The 19,418-nt window shown below is 59.4% G+C and overlaps 1 protein-coding gene across 1 annotated transcript; it reads left to right on the top strand.

Annotated features, from left to right (window-relative positions):
* Positions 1-12: 12 nt before the first annotated feature.
* LOC117647594 (RNA/RNP complex-1-interacting phosphatase) lies at positions 13-14,168 on the top strand. The gene is made up of 9 exons (XM_034389427.1): positions 13-345; positions 823-898; positions 10,130-10,255; positions 10,371-10,450; positions 12,812-12,861; positions 12,948-13,005; positions 13,123-13,169; positions 13,243-13,304; positions 13,386-14,168. Exons 1-9 carry the CDS (start codon positions 314-316, stop codon positions 13,968-13,970), a joined length of 1,116 nt encoding a protein of 371 aa, XP_034245318.1. The 5' UTR covers positions 13-313; the 3' UTR covers positions 13,971-14,168.
* The last annotated feature ends 5,250 nt before the right edge of the window (positions 14,169-19,418 follow it).

Genomic DNA, 19,418 nt, shown 5'->3' on the forward strand with positions numbered 1-19,418 from the left:
AAAGCTGATTTCTTTTCAGCTTTAAAAAGTTATTAATTTAAATCCTCTATGGATTAATTGCAAAACAGTTGAAGATAAACTTTAATCCCACAATCAGTTTTTACCGTAAAAAAATTCATACGTCATAGTCCACTTTTCTAGAATTTGAATAAGATTGTGTATGTGATTAATTTTTCTCCCACCACATGTTTAGTGTCTGTCCACCTCCACCTCCACCTTTCGATTCAACGTGATCTAAATTTTTGCTGTATTTTGTGTATTTTCACTCTGAGCTTGTATCAAAAGAGAAAGTTCTTCACTCTGAAACGAAAAGATGGGAAAAGGACCCTCACCAATACCGGACAGGTGATTGTTATTGCTTAGTTTTACAGAATCATAATGCAAATCCGTTCTTTGGTCGGAGCTTAGGTTATGTTTATGTAGTGTTGTCAACGACAACATAGTCTCTTTTTGGATAATTTCATTGTTCAAGATGAATTTTAGGCAAAATATTTACCTAGTGCATTGCCATTTGGCTCAGCTTTGTATGTGGGTGTTCCATTTCCCCCTTGTACCCACTGGCAATAATTATTAAGGATCTTTTTATTGAAAACCTTTGCACTTTTTGTTTATATTTGTGACACTAACATTGAACCTTTTCCTATATCCCTTGGTTCTGTCTTGTTAATATTTTTGCTGATTTGTCCAATATTCATTGAGTTAGGTCACAGATTAATTGTGTCTGAAGTATTTTAGTGCCAAACATATTTTACTTTGCGATGTTAAACTGTCTAGCTTGCACCATTTCAAACCCTTTTCTTGACTCGTCGTTGTAATTTACAGATGGCTGCCATACAAAAGTGTGGGCGGGGTTATACCAGGGACTAGATTTTTTGCCTTCAAGGTGCCACTGAGAGAGGTGAGTCTTGCCGAACTGCATCACGAGCCAGGGAGCGCATGGCAAAACCACCAAAGAGTCGACTAAGAAGTCCACTGTAATCCTCTCAAAATGTGAAGAATTTTTTTAAAAACAATAGCAAGCAGTGTGATGGCTTTGTTTGTCTTGATGGGGCGGTATTGCCATGCCGTGGTGTCGGTGAAGGGCCTGCCACCGCGGCCTCCCCACCGCGCCGCTCACTTCGCACCTCGGCTCGAATGTTCCCAAATTATTTATTGCCGAGTGGAACACGAACCGTACGCGTACAATGCACGCACGCGGAGTATAGCGGCGCCGTCCAGCAGCGTCCCGTTTCGTCGCTCTGTCTCTGTCGCACTCATGAGACGTCTCGTCGTGGTGCGAGAGAGAGAGAGACTGTTCGGAATCTCTCGGCAGGCGCAGATCCAGAGGTACGAAGAGGGGGGGGGAGGAGACCCCACGGCCCCACGCTCGCCCCGCCATGCCTAGCCCGGCCTAGCCATGCCATGCCACCCTCGACGCATTCTAATTTCTTTGTGTCTGCGGTAGGGCCGTGGCCTAGCCGTGGCGGCCGTGCTGGGGTCAGACAATCGCTTTGATAAGGGACACAAAAGAATGCCATAACGAATATCACCAAACCTGGACCAAAACCACCCAAAAGCCCCCCGACGCCGGCCTAAGCCCCGGGCTGCCCCATCTTGACTCCTCGGGTCGGGGGCCCAACGAACGTCCACAAAGAAAGTCCAAAAGTGTTGTGACTCTTTCAGAAATCGGACCGTGACGGTCAGAAATGGGATAAACAACTGGAGGAGAAACGCTAGAAACATTGTCGATTTGCTCGTTGAAGTCTTGGCCGGGCGTCGCCGTGAGGTATCAGTTGCCGATCAAATGATCGGTCGATTACTCCACGCGTTCCGGACCAAACTGGGGCGCGGAGTATCGCCGCCCGGCGCGCTCAGTTCCCCTGCGACTGGGTGCTCCCCCCCTCTCTCTCTCTCTGTCTCCTGTACTCCACTCCGCGGCGCTCTCTCGCACCTGGGCACAGACGCGGGGTGGCGGTGGGCATGGAGGGGCCTAGCGTTCGCAGAGGGTGGCCTCCAGAGAGTCACTTCGTCCCTTGTATGCATTCCTATGGAAATGCATCATTAAAATTTTTATTTATAATCCCATTCCGTTTGGCCAGGACGCCAGGGCCGAGTGGGTCCCGGGCGGCGGCGGTCGCTCGAGAGGGCCTGCTTTATGTCTGCGGAGAGGGCGACAACCCTTTGCTTCGAATTTGGGCGTTTTGGCATTTTAGCGCCGCCGCGGTTGGCCGGTTGGCCACACTGCTACTCAGTGTTGCGCGGCGGCCGAGTGGATGGAGCCTGGAGCACTCGACGGTCTTGGCGGCGCCACGAGAGAGGGCGGAACGCCGCCAGAGTCGCTCTGTCTCTCTCGCACCTGGACGGGACGTCGCACGAGTGCGAGAGAGAGGGGGAGAGGCAGGCCTCCCGCGGAATCAGTCTGGGGCGCAAACAGCAGGCGCCAGGGGATGTTGCAGGCGGGGGGGGGGGGGGGGGGGGGGGGGGGGTAGGTCGTTGCACCGCGGCGAGGCGGCGAGGCGGTCGAGTCCGGAGGGCGTACCTTGCCGCCATGCAGCCGCGGGGCCGCCGCGCCACTCCCAGCATGTTGATTCCGAACATCGTCGCGCCCTCTCGCTCGCACTCGCGGGGCGGGCAGTGTGCGCGCTCCCTCGCTCTTGTTTGTCCGCCCCTCACTTTGTCTGATTCGCGGCGCTTCCGCCAACGACCACTCCGCGGCGGCAAGGAGCTCCGCGTCCTCGTCGTCCTCGTCGTCGCGGCGGTCGCGGCGGCGCCCTTCCGGACAGGTGTACTTCATCGGGATTGCTCGGCCCGGCGCGGCCGCCCCGTTTAATAGGTCGTAAACGGCTTTATTCGACCCATTGCGCGCCGGGCCGGCGACTTTCGACGGCCCTACACGAAGACGTCTTCCTTGACGAGCGCGAGGACGCGGGAAGTGGCCGCCCGGGCGTCGGGGCGCGCGTTGGCGCGGAGGGGCCGCATTAGCCGGTGTTGTATGCAGAGCCGCCGCCACCTGCACGCCGTCCTGACGACCACGCCGATGACCGCCGCGATGACACGCCGGCCGCCGACGACGGCGTCCTGGCCATCTCCCTAATGAAGAGGCCGGCCCTCCGGCTTTACGGGGGTCTCGGACCCGTCTCGGACCCGACTCGAGCGGCCCGGCCGTCTTTGGCGGCGCTGCCGGGCGCTGCCGGGCGCAGCACACAAAGTGCCACATCGGTGGTCCGACAGTCCGAGGCATAAAACACTCCATAAAAGAGTAGCGCCGCCGCGTCGTCGCGCTGCCTCGCCTCGCGCCACCCAATCCCCTCGGCGGAGTGGCCGACATCGAATGGGCGACATTCACGCGGCTCGCGGGCGTCTCTCTCGCACCCTTTGACGCGCCGCGAGTGCGAGGGAGGCGGGAGTGGAACTAGCCGCCAACGTCGTCGCCCTGGTGCAACACTTTGTTGTCGTCCTGCACGTCATCCTCCTCGTCCTCCACGTCCGACGATGACACCGATTCAATTACCCCGGGCCCTCGTCAATGGAGGCATGCGCGTGCATGGAGAGCGTTCCTGGACGCGCCCGTCGGTGTGAGTGCGTGTGTGTGCGTGTGTGCCCGCCGCGCCCGGCCGCGCCTGCCGCCACCCAGGGCCCCGGAGCCCCCAGAGGGGATGTGGCCGTGCCTGGCCGTGCCCCAAGGTGCCCCCCGCCGCGCCCCGGCCCGGCCCAGGCCCTCCGATCCCCCGAAGTGTTTTCATCCATCCATTTATCATGCGCTAATTCTTGAGACTGCCCGGCTGCGGGCTTCAACTGCATGAGCTGCCTTAAATTCTGTAAAAAAGATTTTAAAAAAATTCAGAAGTGGATGAAGAATGATTGAAACCGTTAAAATTTGGCCTGCTTGAACATCCTAGAAATTTGGGGCCAATTGCAAAATGTGCAGCAGTTCTGCTTGAAAATCCCCCTAAAATATTTGAGCTGTTCTGAAGAGCGGTTCGCGGGGGGGGGGGCTTTGTACACTTTGTGGCTCGCTGCCCTCTTGATGGCCAATCCGCGCGATGTGGCGCTGCGTCTGTCTCTCTCGCACTCGCGGCTCGCCTCGCTTGGCGTCGCGTAGCGTCGCGGGGCCGAGAGGGAGAGAGACGGAGACTCTGAACCGCCCCCTGGGATGGATGGCCTCATAAAGGGACTCGCTAACGAGGAGCTGCAATTGCAACCCCCTTGCCGGCCTTGCCGCGGCACAGTGGAGGAGGCGGACAAAACTCCAGACGCGTTTTGAGCTCCAGCGTCGCTGAACAGGACTCGAACCGATCGTGTGACCCCACCAATGGATTGCTCTCCGAACGAGGAATCCATTGGTGGGGTCACACGAGTCCCATTTAGCGACTCTGGACATCAAAACCCGTCCGGGATTGTTTTGACCGCTCCCACCGGTCTTCTGGCCCACTGTGCGTGGCGTCCTCACTATGGAACCGTTTTTGACAGTGTGCCGCCAAAATGGCGACGTGATTTGGTATGCATTAGCGGATGCTGTCACGGGCAGGGCAGGACACGCGGCACGGCACGCGTGTCTGTAATGCGTGGTAATGCGAGGGGCGGGCCAGGCCGGCCGGGCTGGCCTTTTGGGTCCCCCTCGCTACTTTTACCTACAAGCGCGCGCTCTTTCGGAACCACTTCCGGTTGGCTGCCCGCCTGGCTGGCTGCTCGGGCTGGCCGGCTGCTGCTTGCTTTCCCCTCGCCCCATTGGAGGTGTCCCCCGAACCTAACCCTCCGCGGGTCAGTCCGACCACACACACGGACACGCACTCACACACGCGGTGTGACATCTCAATATCACCGCATTATTGGGGGTAGTTTGTGGCGAGATTTGCTGGCTGCATTGTGCACGCGTGCCTGCGAGTGTGTGTGTGTGTGCGTGTGTGTGTGTCCGTTTTATTGTCCGATTGCGTCATTCTCCGATGCCCTTCCTGCCCCGTGGCGTTGTGGCGCACCGCTACGAATACACATAATTTGTGTGCATATCGCGTGACGATTATGGCTTTGTGCCTCCCCGCCTGGAAAGCCTGGCCGGCCGGCGGCCGAGTCCGGGCCGATCTGGAGCGGGATCTGGCTGCCCTGCAGGATCTGGATGTCCACTCACGGCGCGCCGCGGCGGGCCCGGCGGATCTGAGAGTGATCTGGGTGCGCTCTGGAAGCTGCAGCCAGAGGGCGCACAGTGGGCCAGAGAAGACCGGTGGAGGCGGCCGAAATTCCAAACGCCTTTTGAGCTCCAGAGTCGCTAAATGGGACCCGAATTCAACGTGTGACCCCATCAATGGATTCCTCGTTCGGAGAGCAATCCATTGGTGGAGTCACACGCTCGACTCGAGTCCTGCTCAGCGACTCTGGGGCTCAACACACGTCTAGAGTTTTGGCCGCCTGGCGCCGGCCCCATGGCTTACCGTGCGCCCTCTGGCGGGCCCAGGAGATGCCCTGGGAAACCTGCATTTCCTCTGGACGTCCTGGATGGTCGGATTCTCGACCGTTTCCCGGCCCTGCAGGTTCCAGCGCAGGGCTGACTGGACATCCTGGAGCAGCCCGTCGAGGCCCTCGAGGCGTGGGGGCGTGGCGCGGCCAGGGGCGGGGCGGGGCGACGTCATGATCGGCCGAAATGAAAATCTCACCCCATCAAAGGCCCAGGGAGCCGCCGGCCGACGCGGTGCCCAGGCGGTGTGCCTTACAGTGCCGGGGAGAGAAAATCTCTGGGAAAATCTCCACCTTCGCCTCGCCGCGCCGCCGCCAATACGCCGCCGTAAATTCGGACCAGAACCGCGTCAGGGAACGACGCCGATGCGAGGGCAGACTTTTTTCGGGCTTGATGCGCACAGTGCAAGCAGTGCAAGTGCAAGCAGTGCAAGCAAAACGAGCTGCCCCCCCCCCCTCTGACAGGTGTTGTTGTTGTTTGGCGGTCGATCAATCATGGGGGCCGGTGGGGCCAGGCCCGGCCGGCAGGGCCAGAGGGCCAGCGACGCGCGGCGGCGCGATGCAATGTGAAGTGAAGTGATGTGGCTCTCGGTGCTGGCGATGCTGGCCGTGCTAATGGTTCGCCCTGACGTGTTGCTCCAACACCGGGGCGTGGCGAGGCGTAGCCGCGGCGCAGCCCCGCGCAGCACAGCGTAGCACAGCGTAGCACAGCGTAGCGCACAGTGTGAGTGATGAATCCCAGACAGCGGTTCCAAACGGCCGCGCCGTCTCGCTCGCACGCCGTCGCGACGCGCCGTGAGTGCGAGGGAGACAGAGCGACGGGAGCGCCGCTCGGAGTCGTCCTGGTGCCTCCTGGCCCTGCGGTGCCCTGCTGCCCTGCTCGCCCCGCCGCCGCGCCGGCCAGGCAGGGTTGTTAACGCTAATTTGAAACTTTAGCGCGCTAACGCTAACGCTATTAGCGCTGTTCGAAAAATTTAGCGCGCTAAATCTGCCGCTAAGAGAAGTTTTAGCGCGCTAACGCTAATAAGCGAATTAGCGGCCCTAACGCTAAAAAGCGATTTAGCAGCCCTAACGCTATTTAGCGATGCTAACGCTAGAAAACTTTCTCAGGCTTAAAAGGCAGGCAAATATAACAATTAATATGCAATGGCACAGTTAAATCAGTCTTAGTCCCCAAAAAAACAACTTATGTTTTCATTTATTCTTTATATATTTCAACTTGTATTCAGATCTAATACGCTGAAGCTGAAACACGACGCCGGGTGGGCGAGCGGAGAGGGGGAATACGGGGCATACCCGCCCGGCCCCGGGAAGCCCGCCCAGAGGGGAGAAAAAAGCGGGTATCTCGGCAAGAATCAAGTAAGCTCTGACCGGTTGCAAGAGCCGAATTAGCGTTAGCACCGCTAAATCGCTAAAGGGCATGTTAGCGTACTAACGCTAAAGCTAACGCCTCCCAAAATGTTTAGCGCCTAACGCTAATCGCTAAATTAGCGTTAGCGCGCTAAGTTAGCAACGCTAGTCGCTAAGTTAGCGTTAACAACCCTGCGGCCAGGACTATTTATTACATTGATTATTGGTCGGTATCAATGGGCACGGGGATTGTTGTGGACGTCTTCACGCCGCGGGGCTGGCTGCCGCACGCTGCCGCGGTCGCGCTGTCTCTCTCGCACCTACTCGGCACGCCCCGCGAGTGCGAGAGAGACAGCGCGACGGAGGTGCAGCGGTGCAGCGCGCGGGCGGTCGAAGGCCAAACGCATAGTCCGCGAGCTGGCTGGCTGCCGGCTGGCCGCCGCGTCGGTAGCGTCCGTCCTCTGGTTCCATCTCCATCGGGCTGAGGCTGGGCCGCCGTGGGCCCGCCAAGGAGACGCTGCCGTTTGGGTGCGTTTCGGTTTCGTGTCGTCTCCCTCGCCTCGCCCTCGCCCCGATGGCAGCCCGATGGCAGCCCGATGGCCCTGATGGAGTTGTCACTGACGAATGAAACGTTTGGCCTGACTGATGGTCCGTCCGGTGGTGTCTGTGACCGCGTTGTGACCGCTTCATCCCGTTGCCGCCGCCGTCCGCCGCCAGATGGCGCGCGCGTCGCTCTGCCACAGGTCTGCTCTGCTGTGCGCCCCGCGTGGCGACGGCTGTTGTCCGGCGCCTCGTCTCTCGTCTGAATTAATTATTGGAAAGGAGAAGAAAGAGGAGCGGCCAACGAAAGTGGTGGAAACAAACGATATTGTTTTGTGGGGCCGCGGGGCAGTCCAGGGCAGTCCGGCCGGGGTTGGCCGGACTGGAGCCAGGGCGCGCTCCAGGGGGGGCGCTCCGATTCCAGTAGTAAGTTTACCTGCGAGAGGGCCGAAGGGCCGAGCGAGGCGAGGGAGGGGGGGGGGGGCACAGACTCCCGGGGAGCGAGTGGCGCCATGCTTGTCTACACACTCGCCCACTGCCTGGCACTGCCTGGAATTTCTGTCCGAGGCGCTGCGGCGGCGCTGCGAGGCGGCAAGGCAGGGCGGCAGGGGTTGTCGCAGATTTGTCGGCCAGATATACTCCCCGCTGCAGCGACTGCATGGGGCGTGGGGTATCCGCGCCGCGCCCTGCCGTGCAGTATGCCGCACGCTGCACGTTGGGTTGGGACGTTACAGTGGTCCGTCTCGTCGTTACGTGGCGCGGAGGTTGAGGTCCCCCTGAGGTTCCCGGAGGGCGGCCACTTCTTTTCAGATTCGAATCTGCCATTGCTTGTTGGCTGAGGGGAGAGAGAGAGAGAGAGGCAGCTGTCTCTCTTCGCCGACAGGGAGCGCCGCACGAGCGCGAGAGAGACGGCGACGTTCGGAACGGCGCTCTGCTTGGCTCTGGCGAGGCGGGCAGGGGGGAAGTCCATGTCGCACGCCTTGCAACGCCTTGTCGAAGCAAGGCGAAGCGAGGCTGTGGAAGGCCGCGTGCCCCGCCCCGGACAAGGTCCCCTCCTTCCAGGACGACGTCTAACAAGTCGCGGGGCCGCGAGGACGGCGTCGCGCGCGCGGATAGCCAGGCGGAAAAGAGGAAATCTGTTTCAAAATTTTGAAGGAGAGAAAAAAAAAAACTTTTAGTTTGTGTTTGAGTCGAAGCCGCGAGATGCTTCTCTCCAGTTAGCCGTGTCGTGAATTATGGGGAAATCGGAGAGACGCTGTTGTCCTATCCACCCGTTTTTCCCTCCCCGTCTCCTCATTTTCCCCACTTTTTCGTGTTTTTTTTTGTTTTTTTTTGGGGGGGGGGGTAATTGATAAAAAAACTGTCGGCATAGGGGCCCTCACGTCCCTCACGGAGTGTCACGTCTCTTTAGCATGATGAGGACGCCATTGTGCTCGGGCGGGGATCTACCGGCATGATACAGTGTGGTGGCCCCACTGCAGTGTGGTGCAGCGCTGCAGCGTGAGGTCATCAAGCGCACGGCAGTGCAGCAGCATTTCACCCGCGCATCTCAGATGGCGGCGTTTTGCACAAAGCGGCCTAAGCAGCATGCAGATGAGCGCCCCTCTCTCCTTCTGCAATCTTTATTGCACCCCCTCGCTTGCCCCTCCCCCTCCCCCTCCCCCTCCGCCACCGTCCGCCGCTCCTCTTTGTTTTTCGGGGTTGTTTGTTTCTCCGTGTGTTTGGCAATAATCTTGCTCCTCGTTTTTGGCGCGTACTATAAATCTATTTTTTTTTATTTTGCGTAATGAACGGCTCGTGCTCGCCCTGCCAGCACACTGCCAGCAGACTGATTCCGAGAGTCGTCGCTCTGTCTCTCTCGCACCTGCAAGGGACGCCCGACGAGTGCGAGAGAGACAGAGCGACGAGAACGACTCTCGGCATCAGTCAGCCCCGCCGCCCGCCCGTGACGCCTGGCACTCCGACACTCCGGCCGCCCCGCTGTCGATATTCGGCACTCTGCAAATTTATACACTGATAATTTATTGTCGGAGGAAATTTAATAAGGAGGACTTTATGCGCGTCTGGAACGTCGCCTTCTTTGCGCGCTGCCCGTCCCTCTGTCTGTCTGTCTGTCTGCCCGTCTGTAAGTCTGTTTGTCCGCCTGTACCAACGGCGGCTCTGACACGCGCGCATTTCGGACACTCGTCGTAACGAAGCCGTTTTTATTTTTCGGCGTTATATTGTCGTTGTTTTGAGACACTGATCGTTTTGGCGGCGCCACTTTCGCGTCCCACTTTTCCGCTTTCCGGGCGTCCTTCCTCCCCGTGTGTGCAACCTATATGGTGCAGTCCGGTTGAAAAAAAAAAAGACGAACGGAAAATAAGAAAAACGGAAGATGCACGGGCATCGTGTGAGCGGTACGCACGGCACGGCACGGCGCTCTGCATATGGCGCGGCGTTGCCCGGGCGTGGCTGGTGGTCGCAATCCACATCGCCTGCACGCCGCCCCGCCCCGCCCCGCCCCGCCCCGGCGTCGTGGTGGCGTCCTGGTCGTCGTGGTGCCCGAAGATGGCTCATAATTTACAGCGCCCCAAAAGCATAACTCACATGAACTTGTGCATGCGGCAGGGCACGGCACGGCACGGCACGGCACGGCCACGCATGCATCCCGGCCGGCCGCCCCCTGTCCGCGGCCATGGCCGTCGCCGCGCCGTCGCCGCGCAGCCCTTTATGTAGCGTGCCCTCCGGGAACCTCCGGGAACCTCCGGGAAGTGACCGCCGTGGCCGTCGTGGCCGTCCAGGACGCTGATGACGTTGATGTTGTTTGCAGGAGATATTCCGCCGGACCGGCGTGCCCCAGCAGCAATGGCACACCATCGACTCGTTGCTGGAGGAGATGTCCAAGCTGGGGCTCGTCGTGGACATCACGAACACGAACCGCTACTACGACCCGCAGGTGAGGAAAAACATTCCGAGAGTAGTCGCTCTGTCTCTCTCGCTCTCTTGGGGCGTGCCGTATAGGCGCGATGGAGACAGAGCGACGAAAACGACTATTTGACGTGTCTTTGCAGGCCTTCCGCGCCAAGGGGGTGGCCCACGAGAAGATCATGTGCCCCGGCCACCAGATCCCGCCGCCCTACGTGGTTAAAAGGTACGCATGCCTAGCGGTGTGGTAACGGCCGCCAAACTGCCAAAACGGACCAAACGAAGGGAGCGGACCTAGTCGGTCCTTGACTTATTGAATGGGTTGGGGTTGCTTGCTTGATCCGGCCTGAATCATGGCGGTGCGTGGCGTGGCGTGGCGGTGCCCCGCGGGGCAGAAGGCCATAAAGCACGACTATCACGCCCATTCCGTGCGTGTGTGTGCGCGTGTGTGAGTGTGTCATAGCATATCACACGGCCGTTTGGGGCGGCAGGTCGCGGCAGGCGGCACTAAGTAGGCCTAAATGGGGGATGAGTAGCCCCCGGGGCTTCCAGCACCAGCGAGGGACCGCGCCGACCGGCCCGGCCCAGGGCGGGGCGGAGGTTAAAAAGCGAGACGCAAGCACACCACACACACACGCACACATAAACAAGTCGGGGGTGGGGGCGGCGTTCTCAAAGGGCCGTGGGGGTCTCGAGGGGGCGGGGGCCACCTGCAGAGGAGGTGGAGCCTGTGGAAGGCCAGGAAGGCCAGGAAGGAGGAGGACTCGATGGGAAAGGGTTACGACGTCCCGCCTTAGGTAACCGCCTTGCCGGGGCCCCCTGCACTCTGTGCAGCATAAAGTGCATCGCATGTCCGTCTCCTCGCGAGTGTCTCTCTAAACGCGCGCGCCGTCGCCTTGGGGCTAGGCAACCCATCGGGCTCCTTTCTCCGCTGTCTGAAGCTGTCTGTGCTCGAACCCCGTTTGTCGATTGCAAAACCGCCAAACCGTGAAAGGCAAGGTTTGGGCGTCGTGGCGCGCATGGACGATGGGTTGCCTACCTGCCGGGCGCTCCGTCCCTCTCGCACCCCCACGCCCCGCGCGCCTGGGCTTGGCCAGCGAGTGCGAGACAGACGGAGCGACTGAGCCCCCGCCCGGCATGCCGTGTCACGACTAATTGCCGAAAAATGATAATGCCGTGTTGATATTTACACATTTTAACGGGCGTCCGCCTCGCTCTGTCTCTGTCGCGCTCGTGGGGCTCTCCGGGACGGAGCGAGAGAGACAGAGCGACTGCGGCGGGTGCTCGTCGCGGGACCACAGGCGAGGCCGAACCGAATAGTCGACATTCTGGGCGAGACCGAGCGAGACAGCGTGCCGCAGTGAATCCGACCGGAGATTGAATTTGTTGCCGTGTCGTTATGAGGTGGCTCCAGGACGCTTGCCGTCTCCCTCGCGCTCGCGTCCGGGCCCGCCTAGGCCCGCCGAGGCCCGCCGAGGGGCCATGGGAGCGTCGCCACGTAATTTGGGAATGCCTGGATGCCTGAGATTCCCTGCCCTTCCCGCCACACGATTTCACCCTCTGTCACTCCAGCCCGCTAAACACCGGCGGGGCGGCCACACTGTTACACACTGTTGGCCGGCCCCGCGCGCCGCGCCGCACGCCGCACGCGCACCCCCAAATTGGGCGGTCGCCACGCCTCATATCTCCGAGGGGAGGGGCGGGGCGGGGCGGGGCGGCCTCAACACCTGTTGGGGTCGCTGTCGCGCGCGCCGCCTCGTCGTGCCCCGTCCGAGGGGAGATGGGTCCAACCTTTTACACGACGCGCTCCCCCTGTGCTGCACACTGTAGTATGGTCCGATTCATCGAACAGTCGCGCTGTCTCTCTCGCACCCCTACGGCTCGCCCTTCGCGTGCGACAGAGACAGAGCGGCCCGTTCCGCGTCATGACTTGCTGTCCAGGCTCGCGCTCCTATTGGCAGTAGGCTGCCGGAATAAGGATTGGGGGGGGGGAGGGAATCATACAGGATTGAAACGGGAGTCCGCCTGGACGAACCAAACCCAAAGTCGAGGCAAAATTTTCAAGTCAGTCAAATGGTAAAAATTTGAAAAATTTTCTACTTTGATGTTGAAGTAAGGGCTTTGAATCGGTGCCCGAATGGCGGAAAAGGCTCGACTGCAGTGAGACGCTGTAGGACGCAAAGCAGGGTGGCACTCGGGGAGGGTGGCTGCGACGCGGGGGGGGGGGGGGGGGGGGGGGGGGGGCACGGCGGCGTAGCATCGCATCGCCCGTCACTAGCACGGCCAGCACGGCCAGCATGGCCTGATAGCGGCCACCAGACAACGCTAAAAAATGGCCCACATAAATTTGGGGTTTTGTGGAGCGATGAGCCGCAGTTAGTCGACGTCTGCATCAACATGGCCTGCTAGGGGAGGGGTTGCGTGGTGGCGACGTGTTATCACCCTGGGCCCCGCCCCGCCCCGCCCCGCCTCGCGACGCCCGCGGCGGACGGCGCGTCGCCTTTGAACTCCAAACGAGTCGTCGTTTGTCCGGCAGTGCCAGGCAGTACGTACCGAGCGCGCCAATGGACGATTTGATTTGTTGCAGGTTTTTCAAAGTCGTGGACGAGTACCTCGACCAGAACCCCGAGGGGGATGGTGAGCTTGGCGCAGCTGCGGCTGCTTTTTGATGGATTTCCAAACCGTGTTTTTTTTTCTGTGATGCTAATCGGTCTGTTGCGCAGGTCTGATTGGCGTCCACTGCACTCACGGACTCAACCGGACGGGCTATCTAGTTTGCAAGTAAGTAGGCGATTTGTTAGCCAATTTATTTTTTTTCGCTCAATTTTCTGACTCTCTAATTTTGTCGCACCATCGCGCCTGCAAACTCTTTGAATCCTTTACCGCCTTGTGTTTCAGGTACATGATCGATAGGCTAAAGTGGTCGCCCGAAAATGCGATAGAAGGTGAGTTTTTCGGATTGGGCCTTACGCGCTCGTGTTTGCGCGTTTTCTACGGTGATGTGTCTTCGTGTCACAGGTTTCAACCAGGCGAGGGGCCACAACATAGAGCGCACCAACTACCTCTCCGACCTGCACAGAGTAAGCGAGACCCCTCTGGGCATTTCGATCGTGAGGATTGTATCTTTTGGGTGCATGAAGTAATGCTGTGGTTGATTTCAGTCCAGAGGAGCGGCGCCACCGCAGAACGGCGTCGGCATCCAGCGGAAGAATCACAACCGGCCGGAGCGGATACAGGAACAACCTGGGTCCTGGAGGGCGCGGGGACACCTTGGGCACCCTGGGCGGGGCGCGCCAAGGGGACACCACGGAGGTCACTTCGGAGGAGAGAGGAGGCACGGAGAAGGGCGCTACAACGGGTTCGGCGAGGGACACCCTGGAGGCCGCCCTGGAGGACACCACCCAGGAGGCTTCCACCCTGGAGCACACCGTGGTCGTGGTGGCCCTCGCGGTGGCCCGCACTTCGGCGGAAACCCTGCTGGCGGACACCCTGCCGGCGGACACCCCCATGGACACGGCGGCCGAGGCGGCCTAAGGTTCCCAGGCGGCGCGTCCAGCGGTCCCTACTACCACCGGCCGCGGCCGCAGAACGCGCCGAACCCCAGGGAGGAGGCGGCCCCGGCCGGCCAGCATGGCCAGCAGCAAGCCGCGTCGGCAGCGCCGGGACCCGTCCGGTCGAGAGGCAGAGGCAAGCCGAAGCACCGGGCGCACGGCCCGCGCAACTCCAACAAGCCCACGGCCGTCTAGCCCCGGGTAACTTAGGCACTTAACAAATTGGAACGCGTGCGACGCAGTCTGACTGCTTCCGCACTCCGTTCTCGTGTTGATGGTTGTATCAATCGGGTTGATACTGCGGTGTTTGAGTGATTTCAGATGTCAGTTGTTAAACGAATTGACGTCACATGGACCTTTTTATACAATTTTGTTTTTTTTAGCGCTGACTGTATACACTCTAAATTTTGTATGGGTATTGTTTGCTACCGGTGTCGACTTTGTGGTCGCTTTAAGTGACAATTGTTACAAATTTTTTGGCGTATCATGTGCACTGTTAATTTATCATGGGGTTATCAACATTGGAACAAGATAGATTTTGAACGAAAATTTATATGATTATGTTATTGGTTCGGACATGACATAACTGTTAATTTATTAGGGGGTGATAAACTTAGAAACTAGATTATTTTTTCTACGAAAATATATATAAATATACTATAAATATATATATTACTTTCCTGTGGTTGGGAAATGGCATTCGTTTTATTTCTTGCCCACTTTTAGTAGGGAGGGGACTCGGCTGTGCTGCTTTCACACGTACAATGCACCGCGGTGCCCCGCCCCGCCCCGCCCCGCCCCGCCCCGCCCCGCCCTCCGCGACTCGCCGTGGCTCCGCGACAATAAGAGAGCACACTTTGTCGAAAATATTTTATGGGGGATGCGAGCGCGGCGCGGCGCGACGCGGGGGCGTCAGCCGCCAGCAGGGCAGTCCAGGTAACTTGGTAACTTGCGCTATAAATTTCTGTTGGTGCCGCCGCGCGCGCGTACGTGTGTGTGCGTGTGTGTGTGTGCGTGTGTGCGTGTGTGTGTGTGTGTGTGTGTGTGTGTGTGTGTGTGTGTGTGTGTGTGCGCCCCGCGACTCGGGCCATCCGTCGTGGCGGCGCGGCAGAGGGCGTCCCGGCCTGCGGCCCGCGGGGCCGCCGCCGCCAGGCAGCCAGCCAGCCAGCCAGCCAGCCACGCCCCCACCGGCCCGCCATTTGTCGCCCGCTGCTCGAAACCCACGCGCGCGCTTTTCAACAAAATAAAAAGGAGGGAACAGCAGTGGCGCTGGAATTTTTGAAAATGACTCACGGGGTTCTCCCCGCCTCGCCTCGCCGGCCGTAGGGCGCTCCTCGGTGTGGCGGGGCGGGGCGGGGCGGGCCGCCAGACGGATGGCCCAACTTGGCCGCGCCAGCCGCGCCGTGAACAGTTCCTGAAACACCCCAACTTCGGCCTGGGCCCGTAAAATAGGACTGTGGCTGTCGCTTGCGGACGCCCCGACCCCGATTTCCACCCCTATCAAACCCGCGCACGCACACACACGCACGCATCCACGCACACGTGAGCATTCGGGCGTGGACGTTCAGAATCACGATTGTCATACGAATTCTCTGTGAGGCCCCCTATAGAACACGAATAACACTCAGTGACGTCATATTGATGTCAGCGGACTATCTTTCACTGTTTATAGAAGTCTACTTGCTTAGCTGAGGTTGGGTTGGCACTACGTGCGACATGGATGCCACCCTTCGGTGTAGTTCTTGTCCCGTCTGGCTTCGCGGCTGCTTTGCTCTGCAGACTGCTCGTTTCATTGAAGAAGCGTCACTTTCCGGGGTGTATAGGACCTTGGTTCGACCCTGCTGCGCAAAATTGGAGTTTCTCTTGTAAAATAAAAGGGAAATTTACGATGCTGGCCCTGCAGTGCCCTGCGCGCTGCACGCGGGGGGCCTGCAGTCTCCTGTAGTCCCCGCGGCCCTTGATTACCCAAGTCCGGTGTGAGCACTTGGCCTTAAGTACTTTCCCCTTTCGACCTTTGTGTGCGGCATGTCCTGGTGGGAAAATAAAATTAAAAAATAAATAAATAAAGGGAGCAGCGAAACAACTTTATTACCGCAGAAAAGTAAAAGTCATCCGAAGAAGGCGGTGCTCCGCACTGCACCGCCACGACTCAATTTTGAGCGGCCTGTTAATTGCAAGTGCAACATGTTCCGAGGTGGTCGGCGCGCCTTCCCGGTTCACACACACACACAGAGGGACGTACCTTCACGCATACCACATGAACTGACGATATTTTTGGAGCCAAGGCCGATGCGTTCGGAGGAAGTGCCTGGCCTGCCCTTCCGCTGGCCGGACCACTGGTCCCGGACCACCGGTGACGCCGCGCTCGGCGTGCTCGACCAGTGTGCCCAACCCACCTACAGTGAGATATGAATCCAAGTTTCGGGAAGCCACCGCATTGTGTGCCTCACTGTGTCTCGCGGCCGCGGCGGTAAGTTACACCCCACTCGTACTTCAATTCATTGTGTCCCGTGTCTGTCCGTCCGTCCGTCCGCTCGTCCGCGTCGCTGCTAGAACACGTGTCGTACACGGCGGGAACGAGCGTGGCCAAGCACTACTTCTTGTCCTCACCGCCTCGGACCTTAGGACCCACGGACGGCCCGACAAGGAAGTGAAAAGGGTGTGGAATAATTCGGAATCGTCTGCCGCGGGATTTGTGTGTCATTCATAAAATGTCTCGTTCATAAAGAAGTCGTTCGGGACAAGGGAGGTGCGGGACTTGTCGAAAATGGTGAGCTAGCAGGCAGCTCTCTCAGCAGGACTCTGGTCAACAGGCCAGCTGGCCGCAGTTGACCAAAAACGGTCAAAAATCAACAGGCAAGTGACCGAGTGGGCGAGTAACTAGCGTGCAGCCACCAGGCCGAATGTCCAGCCAACCACAGCCAGCCTCCCATCCGACGGCCTATTGAGCCAACAGGCCTTCTGGCTGCGGGCCAAGCGGTCACCCTATCTGTATGGCGGCGGTGGCTCCACGCGGGAGGTAGGTAGCGAGGCCGTATGGTCATCCGATCATCTGGAGACTCTAATCCGAGCAATCGGTTGCTAAGCAGCCTAAGCAGCAGCGATGCCGCCAGCCTGGCAGGCGGCCTGTGGCAGTGTGGCAGGCGGTGGGCCCGCTGCCCTCCGGTGCACCCACTTCGCCACCTCATTGGCGTGGGCCGCTACCGGCCCGCCCGGGGGAACTGATTTTTATCTGGCCCTCAATAAAGCGAAAAAGCCACAGTGAAATGAATAATCCATGCGGCGGCGGTGGTGGCGGCAGTGTGGTGGCAGTCGAAGGCAGTCGAGCCGAAGGCGGCAGGGCAGGGCAGCGGCTGGCTGGCTGGGCCGGCCGGGCGGCGGGCGCGGCGCTGGCCGGCGGCCGGCACTGCCGGGGCACTACACTGCCGGGCTGGGACGGGACGACGGGACCAGCCCGAGATGTCTGTCCATCTGATTCCGATGTTATCGGCGAGCGGGGCGGCCCGGGCTGCACACCGATTCCGATCGCTCCGTCTCTCTCGCGCGCACGGGGCGCACCATAGGGGTGCGAGGGAGACAGAGAGAAACGACTCTCGGAATCGGTCTCCCTGGGTTCCATGGCGGTGGACTCGGTCTGGAACCAACCGTGGGTCCGTCCGTGGGGTGAGAACAGTACTATCAGGCTTTTAAAGCGCCTGCCGGATTCCTCTCGCCGCCGCGTCCCCCCTCCCCCTCCCCCCCGCACTATTTTATTTTGAGGAAAAGGAATAAAACGGGGGGGAAAGGGGATAAAAAAAGCCGCGCGGGCTCATCGGCCGTCGCCATGCGTTAATTGGTGTCATGCGACCTCGGGGGTTGGTGACGACAATACACACACACACACACAATATTCATTCGTTCACCCACAGCACTCATTGCTCGCACTTGCCCCCCCCCCCCACACACACACACACAAAAAAAATCATATTTATGGTCGGTGGTCTTTTGCGGTGTACCGGCCACGGCATCTGGCCGTTTGATAACGAGAGCCTGACGATGCCTCCACCTGCCCGGTGCACTGCCGCGCAGCCCGTGCCGCCGCCCTTGCTTTTTAATTTGCGAAGATTGAGCCGTCTAAGTGGAGCGCAGTCCGTCCCTGTAGGGCAAGGGCAGGCACTCTGGTGGTCTACTTCACGTAATTACACTTAATGTGACAAAGTGATGATTAATTCGGTCCCGGAAAATCGACCCCCTTTCAATGTCTTCATTTTCTCCCAATTTTTTTTTTTTACAAAATTTAATTCGCCGCGCTGGCCCGCGTTTCTTGCTCGACCCCTGACCTCGCCTTTCCACGCGGACGCGCAGCAAAACGCGTTACGTAATAAAGAAATGGCCGCTTCCAAGAAGCGGCACGCCGTCCTGGTCGTTTCAAGAACACACACACACAGCCCGGTCTTGATTTAATTGGCTGAGCGATAGCGACGCCCGATACACCACCGCCGCGCAGACCCCCGAAGATTCCTCGCTCCGGTGTGTGTGTGTGCGTGTGTGTGTGTGTGTGGGGGGGGGGGTCACCGATTTTCGGACACGGGTCGTTTCGGTGCTCCCGCTGAAAACGGAGGGCACGTGGGGTTAAGTGCGGGTTTTAAGTAGGCGGTCATTTTTTGGGACGTCGGGTATTCGCGGCAGCGCACTGCGGCGCATAGGGCACCAGTCAACTCAAATTACATCATTAAAGGCCGAGCGGCGAGTCCGGGGGGCGGGGTGGCGGCGTGGCCGCCCCAAACGAGGGGCTACTCGATTTTGATTTATTTATCCGGGCATCCACCCCTTTCCAATCAGCGGGGCTCCTCGCCGCCCGAAATCCGGATCCGCCGTTTCGGAGCCGAAAGTCCCCTGTTTTCGAGCGCTCGCTTTCAGAAACTTGTCTGAGCTGAGTTTTGAAAGGGTGCTTAGAAACAAACTAAAATTTACCAATGCAAGATTTAAAATGACAAAAAATATAGTTGGGGGGGGTCAGTGTATTGCATGTTGCCTACCTCGCAGGGGACTGACCCGGGGCAGCTCAAAAACTGGGGGGTCAGCTGACCCTCTGACCCGGTGCTTGCTACGCCACTGGGTACTCACGTCCTTGTGGCACTGTGCCGGCGAATTTCGAGTTTCCCGCGCTGCCCCGGCCCCGCAGCGGCCCCACGGCGGCCCGCCCGTTCGGCCCGTCGTGCTGACTCACCTGCCCCCAGTGGTGTGAAAATAGGTAGTGTGTTCACGCCTCTCATAACTGCTCTTGCCGCCGCCCCTCCCTTTCTCCGGGGCGAGCGAGAGAGACGGAGCGACGAAAAGAAAAAACGAAAACAACATCACTTAGCGTCAAACTGATAGGTTTTGGCTGTTCCAGGAATCGATGCCGCATGCCTTGCCTCTAGGGCCGCGCCCCGCCACGCCCCGCCACGCCCCGCCACGTCCCTTCGGCATCATGCACTTGTGGAAGCGCGCGCCGCTTGGCCCCGCCGCCCCGCACCGCGCCGATCTGCTGCCGATCACTTTGATGCGGGGCGGGGCGGGGCGCGGCGGCGGCGGGGCTCAAAGCGCATTGCCAGTTAATAAGCTATTAGGGATAACGAAGCTCGGTGCCACGAAGTGCCTCGAAGTGCCACGTGTGGGAGA

This window comes from Thrips palmi, unplaced genomic scaffold (assembly GCF_012932325.1).
Source record: "Thrips palmi isolate BJ-2018 unplaced genomic scaffold, TpBJ-2018v1 HiC_scaffold_2, whole genome shotgun sequence".
Classification (NCBI taxonomy): Eukaryota; Metazoa; Arthropoda; class Insecta; order Thysanoptera; family Thripidae; genus Thrips; species Thrips palmi.